Source organism: Coregonus clupeaformis, chromosome 18, assembly GCF_020615455.1.
Source record: "Coregonus clupeaformis isolate EN_2021a chromosome 18, ASM2061545v1, whole genome shotgun sequence".
Lineage (NCBI taxonomy): Eukaryota > Metazoa > Chordata > Actinopteri > Salmoniformes > Salmonidae > Coregonus > Coregonus clupeaformis.
In genome coordinates this window covers 35,986,574-35,996,573 of record NC_059209.1, presented here as the reverse complement: position 1 = coordinate 35,996,573, position 10,000 = coordinate 35,986,574, and the positions used below count along the sequence as shown (strand labels likewise).

The window sequence follows — 10,000 nt, the reverse complement described above, 5'->3', positions numbered from 1 at the left end:
CCCTTCAAATTAGTGGATTCGGCTATTTCAGCCACACCTGTTGCTAACAGGTGTATAAAATCGAACACACAGCCATGCAATCTCCATAGTCAAACATTGGCAGTAAAATGGCCTTACTGAAGAGCCCAGTGACTTTCACCGTGGCACCGTCATAGGATGCCACCTTTCCAACAAGTCAGTTCGTCAAATTTCTGCCCTGCTAGAGCTGCCCCGGTCAACTGTAAGTGCTGTTATTGTGAAGTGGAAACATCTAGGAGAAACAACGGCTCAGTCGCGAAGTGGTAGGGCACACAAGCTCAAAGAACAGGACCGCCGAGTGCTGAAGAGCGTAGCACGTAAAAATCGTCTGTCCTCGGTTGCAACACTCACTGTCGAGTTCCAAACTGCCCCTGGAAGCAATGTCGGCACAATAACTGTTAGTCGGGAGCTTCGTAAAATGGGTTTCCATGGCCGAGCAGCCACAAACAAGCCTAAGATCACCATGCGCAATGCAAGCGTCGGCTGGAGTGGTGTAAAGCTCACTGCCATTGGACTGAGGAGCAGTGGAAACGCATTCTCTGGAGTGATGAATCATGCTTCACCATCTGGCAGTCCGATGGATGAATCTGGGTTTGGCGGATGCCAGGAGAACGCTACCTGCCCGAATGCATAGTGCCAACTGTAAAGTTTGGTGGAGGAGGAATATTAATGCTCTGGGGCTGTTTTTCATGGTTCGGGCTAGGCCCCTTAGTTCTAGTAAAGGGAAATCTTAACGCTACGGCATACAATTACATTCTAGACGATTCTGTGCTTCCAACGTTGTGGCAACAGTTTGGCGGAGGCCCTTTCCTGTTTCAGCATAAAGATGCCCCCGTGCACAAAGTGAGTTCCATACAGAAATGGTTTGTCGATGTGGAAGAACTTGACTGGCCTGCACAGAGCCCTGACCTCAACCCCATCGAACACCTTTGGGATGAACTGGAACGCTGACTGCGAGCCAGGCCTAAAAGCCCAACATTAGTGCCTGACCTCACTAATGCTCTTGTGGCTGAATGGAAGCAAGTCCCCGCAGCAATGTTCCAACATCTAGTGGAAAGCCTTCCCAGGAAGAGTGGAGGCTGTTATAGCAGCGAAGTGGGGCCCAACTCCATGTTAATGTCCATGATTTTGGAACGAGATGTTCGACGAGCAGGCGTCCACATACATTTGGTCATGCAGTGTATTTCATCCAAGTCTGTGTGGTCACACACATAGGTAGAGACAGGTGGGTTGTGTGTGTATACAGGTGTGTGTGTGTGGGAGGGTTGGAGTGGTCTAATACACACACACACAGACACACACACACACACACACACACACACACACACACACACGGTATCACCATTCACATGGCCATGGCGCGTTGCCAGACTGTGAAGAGACATGAGTTGCGTGCGTCAGTCCCTGTCATGGGTGCTCTTCCAATTCGCTACAACGTTGTCCTCAAGCCACTGCGTATGTCAACACCGTGCATTTTATATGTCCAGACAGTAACAGCTCGGGCCAGCAGCCCGTTACTGTATGTGGAAACGAAAAGGTTAACTTACGAAATGTGTGCGTAATGGCATGGTGTTTTATGTAGGCTACACTTCCAATGAAGCAGCCTCATAGGCCTATGCTTATTATCTTGTGAACGTAGGTCAAAGGATTGCGTGGAGTAGGATTGCGTGGAGTAGGATTGCGTGGAGTAGGATTGCGTGGAGTAGGATTGCGTGGAGTAGGATTGCGTGGAGTAGGATTGCGCGTCCTGTTGGGCTCAAGGGCTGCCCCCCAAACCCCTGTCATGGACCTTGCATTGCCACGGGGCAGGGGTTTGGGTAAAGCCCCATCTGAGTCAGTAATTTTACGTTCCATTATTATAACCTTACATCCAACAGGTCTAGCCACCAGCCCCTATAAGGTGAACCAGTGGTAGCCTACGTTAGCCTTATAATGCTGAGACAAATAGCCTGTCATGGAGATGATGCCCCTGTTTTGGGATAACCTCCTTCATTCCTCCCATCCTTGAAGACCGATAGATGGATAGTGAAAGGAGATATTACGCTAGGATACCAACCAACCAAGTCATGTCAGAGCAGTGATCATTTATTTATAGCCTATCATCATTTATCCAACAGGTCTTTTATTTAGATCAATGATTATTTCAAGAAAGGGAGAATCCATCCATTAATCTATTTAAACAGCGCCTCAGATTAGCTGGTTTGCGCATACAGGAGTGGTCCTTGAGTTGCCTCTCCTCCCACAGACACTTGCGTAAAACCCTTGCTTCATTGTTCATTCCTCCCTTGTTTCATTGTTCATTCCTCCCTTGTTTCATTGTTCATTCCTCCCTTGTTTCATTGTTCATTCCTCCCTTGTTTAATTGTTAATTCCTCCCTTGTTTCATTGTTCATTCCTCCCTTGTTTCATTGTTCATTCCTCCCTTGCTTCATTGTTCATTCCTCCCTTGTTTCATTGTTCATTCCTCCCTTGTTTCATTGTTCATTCCTCCCTTGCTTCATTGTTCATTCCTCCCGCAGCCGTTGGATGGGCATATCATTTACTTTCACTTGCCCACTGTAATGTAGGATGACTGTAACGTAGCATTAGCCTACAGGTTAGCGTGCTCAATAGTGGTATATAGGTTTATAATGGGCTGAAACATAGAGGTGTTGTAGCAAATTCGGAGAGCAGCTCGACATGCGACACACACACTCCAGGATCCCAAGATAGTTTGTTATATTGGGTGTGCTCACGTAGTCTACTAGCCTATAGTAGTTCGATGGATAGTTGCTATAAGGGGAAAAATACTACTGTTAGTAAAACACCATGGCTAAGGTTGTTCATAGTAGCCATTATGCACAGCTTTTTTGCAAGGTGTTCGCCTAGGCTAAGCAGCAGAACGTTGTAGTGAATTCGGAGGGCAGACAGACAGGGACTCAACCCCAGTTCTCTTCACAGTCAGTGACGGACAGGGACTCAACCCCAGTTCTCTTCACAGTCAGTGACAGACAGGGACTCAACCCCAGGTATTTTCTCATTCAGTGACAGACAGGGACTCAACCCCAGGTATTTTCTCAGTCAGCGTCAAGAAGGTTTATTGTTTGTGCTCATAACGCAACATGGCCGTTAGAAGAGTATATGACTATAGTCTGAAATTGCAAGGGGGAAACTTGGTGTGTGTGTGCGTGCGTGTGCGAGTTATTAGATCATTAGATTGATAAGCATGAGTGCGCAGTAACGCCTGTTTGAACGAGTGTATTAGATCATTAGATTGATGGCCATTTTTTTTGCCCCCTGCTTTTTACCGCCCCCTCACACACACACACCTGCATACACACTCAACCCACCCCCTAGCAGGTAGCTTAGTGGTTAAGAGCGTTGTGCCAGTAACCGAAAGGTCGCTGGTTCTAATCCCCGAGCCGACTAGGTGAAAAATCTGTCGATGTGCCCTTGAGCAAGGCACTTAACCCTAATTGCTCCTGTAAGTCGCTCTGGATAAGAGCGTCTGCTAAATGACCAATTATTATTATTTTATTTACCTATCAGTGGAGGCTGGTTGGAGGAGCTATAGGAGGAGGGGCTCATTGTAATGGCTGGAATGGAATAAATGGAATGGTATCAAACACATCAATCACAGGGAAACCACACGTCTGACTCTGTTCCATTTATTCTATTCCAGCCATTACAATGAGCCCGTCCTCCTATAGCTCCTCCCACCAGCCTCCACTGCTACCTATGTTTGTAACCACGGTTCCTCATTCTGATAATCTGTGGCACAACCTTTTCCAGGTCCTAATACTAATATATGGTTATTTTGTGCTAAAAGAGAACGGATTTCCTTGTTACTAAAGCCAATTCATTCTAAAGTATAGTTTCAACTGCAGGCATTTCAACGTTGGCGCGTACAGCAACAGGGAGCCAGGGAGACATGCAGTTAACCAAATTCCCTACTTTAATCTTGAAATATAACTGCCACTTTATTCTCAAAATGTTAACTTTATTCTCAAAATGTTGACTTTATTATCAAAATGAAATGTCGAGTTTATTCTCAAAATATTGCCACTTTATTCTCAAATTGAATTTGTTTGTTCGACATGGTGGGATATTTTTGTGTCGGTAAAATGTATTACGCGAGAAATGGCAGTGGAAACACCTTTATGTGCAAATATTGATATAATAACCATCATAAGTGCAAATATTGATATAATAACCATCATATCGAAGTAAACTTGGAGTCACGCGATGATATGTTGTGTGGTCCTCCCACTACAACTCGGGAAAGCATGCAGTTTATTAGGCTACAGATGAAATAAGTTATGATGAACTTCACAGGGTGGTGAAAGTGCACAGTGATGATCTTGATGCTCCTTTCCAATAAATATCAAGGGTCTTATTCTGGTGACATGATGATCGATGCTTGACTGCCGTTTGACAAATACTAATATTCTCGCTCTTATCCATAATAATCTCATCATGTAGACTAACCTACCCGCAGAGGCTACCCACACTGTCTCCGCGCGCTGTTGGCTAGAGAGCAGCTGCCAAGACCAGAGTTTAGCACATTTGCTATTTAACACAACAGTTTGTGACAAAACTGTCGGTAGAGTTGACAATGCGATGGAAACACATTGAACATTAGATTTTTATTTGGTACGTGAAAACTTAAGCGAAAAAAGGTACATTCCGTGTACACTACGTCATCACGCATTGGTTCTTATGCGCAACAAGTCCATTTGGTGGAAACACCACTGCTGGAAAAATGAGTATATTTTTCTTTATGCAGATGTTTGAATATTTGCATGAAAATCTGTCGCCAATTGGATGGAAACCTAGCTAGGGCCACATATTATTTAATTTAATTTAAGACAAAGCCTTTTCATTGTTAAAATGTATATTATTTGAGCTCATCTTTATATTATTAGCTATCATATATTCCAATACTCTCTTTCTTACATAGCATATATTGAATTAGAGAAAATATGGTGTAGGCCTATACCAGAGTTATAAGGGGATACTTGCTGTGTAACAATACATTATCCTCTCCTATTGTGTCCTATCTTCGTTGTGGCTCTGCTATCTACCCTCTTCCCTCTTCCTCGTCTGTCCATTCACTCTTCAGTCCTCCCTCCTCTACTCTGTCGATCCCCAATCTACCGTTTCCTTCCTCTCCCCTTCCCCAACTCTCCTTTTTTTTTACAATCCCACACCTGCGTCCAACGCCCAAATCCTATCCCCCTGTCCTCAATGTGCTTCTAACACTGTTGCTATGTCACAGTGGTTCCTAAATTACAGGCTTGTCACCATGTTTTATTGTGACAAAGAACTTGGGAGATCAGGGTTGGCGTCTGCAGAGCGACTGGAATGTTTCTCCCTCTGTCTTCCATCCTCTTTGTCTCCCACGCTCTACGAACCCTGTGCTGGTTCTAGTAACTATGGTGATTGATGTGTAGCCAGGCTAGCACAGTGCAGCTCGGCTCAGCTTGGTTTCTGCTCAGTAGAAGAATAAAAAAAGGGGATCTCTCTCATTGGATCGACGCCACTAGTATGCTCCCTCCCACATCGGGAACAGCTGGGAAGTATGTTTGTCCTACTAGAACATTCCATTCAGAGTCCTCTGACACAATGTCCCACAGAGGAATTAATAGGAATTCCAAACGCTGTTTACTGTAGTGGTAGGGGCTGAATAGAAAGGTCAGGGACACACAGTGAGCCTGCTGCCACTGTTCGTATACAGTCCCAGTCAAAAGTTTGGACGCACCTACTCATTCAAGGGTTTTTCTTTATCTTTACTATTTTTTACATTGTAGAATAATAGTGAAGACATCAAAACTATGAAATAACACATATGGAATCATGTAGTAACCAAAAAAGTGTTAAACAAATCAAAGTATATTATATATTTGAGAATCTTCAAATAAACACCCTTTGCCTTGATGACAGCTTTGCACACTCTTGGCATTCTCTCAACCAGATTCATGAGGTAGTTACCTGGAATGCATTTCAATTAACAGGTGTGCCATGTTAAAAGTTAATTTGTGGAATTTCTTTCCTTCTTAATGAGTTTGAGCCAATTAGTTGTGTTGTGACAAGGTAGGGGGAGTATACAGAAGATAGCCCTATTTGGTAAAAGACCAAGTCCATATTATGGCAAGAACAGCTCAAATAAGCAAAGAGAAACGACAGTCCATCATTACTTTAAGACATGAAGGTCAGTCAATCCGGAACATTTCAAGAACTTTGAACGTTTCTTCAAGTACAGTTGCAAAATCCATCAAGCGCTATGATGAAACTGGGTCTCATGAGGACTGCCACAGGAATGGAAGACCCAGAGTTACCTCTGCTGCAGAGGATAAGTTAATCAGAGTTACCAGCCTCAGAAATTGCAGCCCAAATAAATGCTTCACAGAGTTCAAGTCACAGACACATCTCAACATCAACTGTTCAGAGGGGACTGTGTGAATCAGGCCTTCATGGTTGAATTGCTGCAAAGAAACCACTACTAAAGGACACCAATAAGAAGAAGAGACCTGCTTGGGCCAAGAAACACGAGCAATGGACATTAGACCGTTGGAAATGTGTCCTTTGGTCTGGAGTCCATATGTGCTATTTCATAGTTTTGATGTCTTCACTATTATTCTACAATGTAAAACATAGTAAAAAATAAAGAAAAACCCTTTAACCCTATAACACTATAACCCTATAACCCTATAACCCTATAACCCTATAACACTATAACCCTATAACACTATAACACTATAACCCTATAACACTATAACACTATAACCCTATAACACTATAACCCTATAACACTATAACCCTATAACCCTATAACACTATAACCCTATAACCCTATAACACTATAACCCTATAACACTATAACCCTATAACCCTATAACCCTATAACACTATAACACTATAACACTATAACCCTATAACCCTATAACACTATAACACTATAACCCTATAACCCTATAACACTATAACCCTATAACCCTATAACACTATAACACTATAACACTATAACCCTATAACACTATAACCCTATAACACTATAACACTATAACACTATAACCCTATAACACTATAACCCTATAACCCTATAACCCTATAACCCTATAACCCTATAACACTATAACCCTATAACACTATAACCCTATAACACTATAACCCTATAACCCTATAACACTATAACACTATAACCCTATAACACTATAACACTATAACACCATAACCCTATAACACTATAACCCTATAACACTATAACACTATAACCCTATAACACTATAACCCTATAACCCTATAACACTATAACCCTATAACACTATAACACTATAACCCTATAACACTATAACACTATAACACTATAACCCTATAACCCTATAACCCTATAACCCTATAACACTATAACCCTATAACCCTATAACCCTATAACACTATAACCCTATAACACTATAACCCTATAACACTATAACCCTATAACCCTATAACACTATAACACTATAACCCTATAACACTATAACACCATAACCCTATAACACTATAACCCTATAACACTATAACACCATAACCCTATAACACTATAACCCTATAACACTATAACACTATAACCCTATAACACTATAACCCTATAACCCTATAACACTATAACCCTATAACACTATAACACTATAACCCTATAACACTATAACACTATAACACTATAACCCTATAACCCTATAACCCTATAACCCTATAACACTATAACCCTATAACACTATAACCCTATAACTAATTTCCATTCAAAATCCTATTTTCCCTAACCCCTAACCTAACCCTAACCTTAACCCTAACCCAAACCCTAACCATAACCATAACCCTAATCCTTACCATAACAATAAACCTAACCCCTAAGTTTAAAATAGCCTTTGTCCTCATGGGGACGTGGGAAATGTCCCCACGAGGGATAATTGTCCTTGTTTTAGTATCCATGTGGGGAGGATAGAAAAACCCAGACACACACACACACACAGACACACACACAGACATACACACACACAGACACACACACACACAGACACATACACACAGACACACACAGACACACACACACAGACACACAGACACACACACACACACAGACACACACACACACACAGACACAGACACAGACACACACAGACACACACACAGACACAGACACACAGACACACACACCCACAGACACACACACACACAGACAGACACACACACACAGACACACACACAGACACAGAAACACAGACACACACACACACAGACACACACAGACAGACACACACACACAGACACACACACACACACACAGACACACACACACACACACACAGACACACACACACACAGACACACACACACACACAGACACACACACAGACACAGACACACACACACAGACACACACACACACATACACACACACAGACACAGACACACAGACACACACACACACACACACACACACAGACACACACACACACACAGATTTCAGTTTTGCTGCACACAGCAACCAACGGTTGCATGCCATGTCATCGACTGCACAATCGTCATCAGATTGCTATGTCATATGATGTGGTTAGCTGATATATGATCAAACACCTATCCAGGCGTTGTGAGATCTGGCAGGCGACTGCGTTGTAGTCAGTCCGGGAACGCAGTCATAATAATGTATTATCATTATAGCTCTTAACATATAATATTAGTATTATTTTAACCAGTGCTCTTACCTTTGGCCTTGGAGCGTGACTCTCTAGCGCCACCACCAGGTGAGTGGTGGTCCACGCTGCCCTGGCTATCGCAGTGCTGGAAGGGCAGACTGTGGCTCTGACCCTGACCCTGACCCTGGCCCTCCAAGATGGGGGAGAAGTCGGCCGAGGAGTGGGAGTGGGCCGAGTGGGTGGGTGAGAAGGGATCTGTACACCCCCCCATCTTGAGAGAAGGAGAGCCAGTGCTTCCTCCGTTTCTCCTCTTACTCCTGGCGATCTCTGCAAAGGAAGTGACCCGTGGCAGAGGGGGCGGGCCCAGGGGGGCTGTGCCCTCACTGAGACGGACAGGGCAGCTCAGCATGCGCTCCAATGAGCCGAGCCGAGGGGGCGGGGACATGTCCAGGTTCTGGTCGTAGCTACGGGAACGGGGGCGGGTGGGCCCACCTCCGATGGGTCCTCGGCCAACCACAGGAGGGGAGATGTTGACGTACACCTGGCCCTCAATGATTGGGTCTGAACAGGCTCCACCCATCTGCTGCTGCTGCTGCTTCCTATTCTTCCTCTCCTCCTCCTCATCTTCATCATTGTCTTCCTCATCTTCATCACGCTGGGTAGAGAAGACAGAGAAGGCTTAGAATAAAAGACAAAAGAAGCTCACATTCTAAATGAAAGAATAATTCATACTTGTGTGACTAGTGTTGTAGTTTTTCAGCATCATTACATCTCCTACATGGGCAGTCATAGTCATTCTCTTGAGAGCAGTAGCATTGATGATACAGCTCATCAATAAGCTAGCTTTAATTTCCAGGCTGTCATTATAAATATACATTTGTTGCCTGGTTAAATAAAGGTTACATACATATCAACTTTATGACTGGAGCCACAGAGAGCTGAAATAACCCCAGACTGTAATTCCAATAGTATAAATAGACCTCTATCTTCATTGTGTCAACATTACAACACATGAATATGACAAGCGTTACACCCCACTGAAGGCATACAGACTAAGGCAACATCCCAAGTGGCACCCTTTTCCCTGTATAGTACACTATTTTTAACCAGGGCCCATAGTGCACTGTATGTAATAGGGTCCCATTTGGGACGCATGAACTCTCCAGGAATACTCCATTACAGATTGCCCAGCTGCCTCAGTAGGCGCCGATAAAAAAAAAACTTCCCCTTCAACAGCAGTGGATGGTTGTAATGATCTGAAACCAGTAGCCCTCCAGTGGCCAATTCATTTTCCCACTTTGATATCGCCTGGAACGGGACTTGAACCT

The 10,000-nt window shown here is 43.6% G+C and overlaps 1 protein-coding gene across 1 annotated transcript in view; it reads right to left on the bottom strand.

Moving 5' to 3' along the window:
* rusc2 (RUN and SH3 domain containing 2) overlaps positions 1-10,000 on the bottom strand; it is a 56,781-nt gene that overhangs the window by 18,992 nt on the left and 27,789 nt on the right. The window contains exon 4 of the mRNA XM_041904133.2: positions 8,742-9,327. Within this exon, the coding sequence (XP_041760067.2) occupies positions 8,742-9,327 (586 nt within the window). The remainder of the gene's footprint in view (positions 1-8,741; positions 9,328-10,000) is intronic.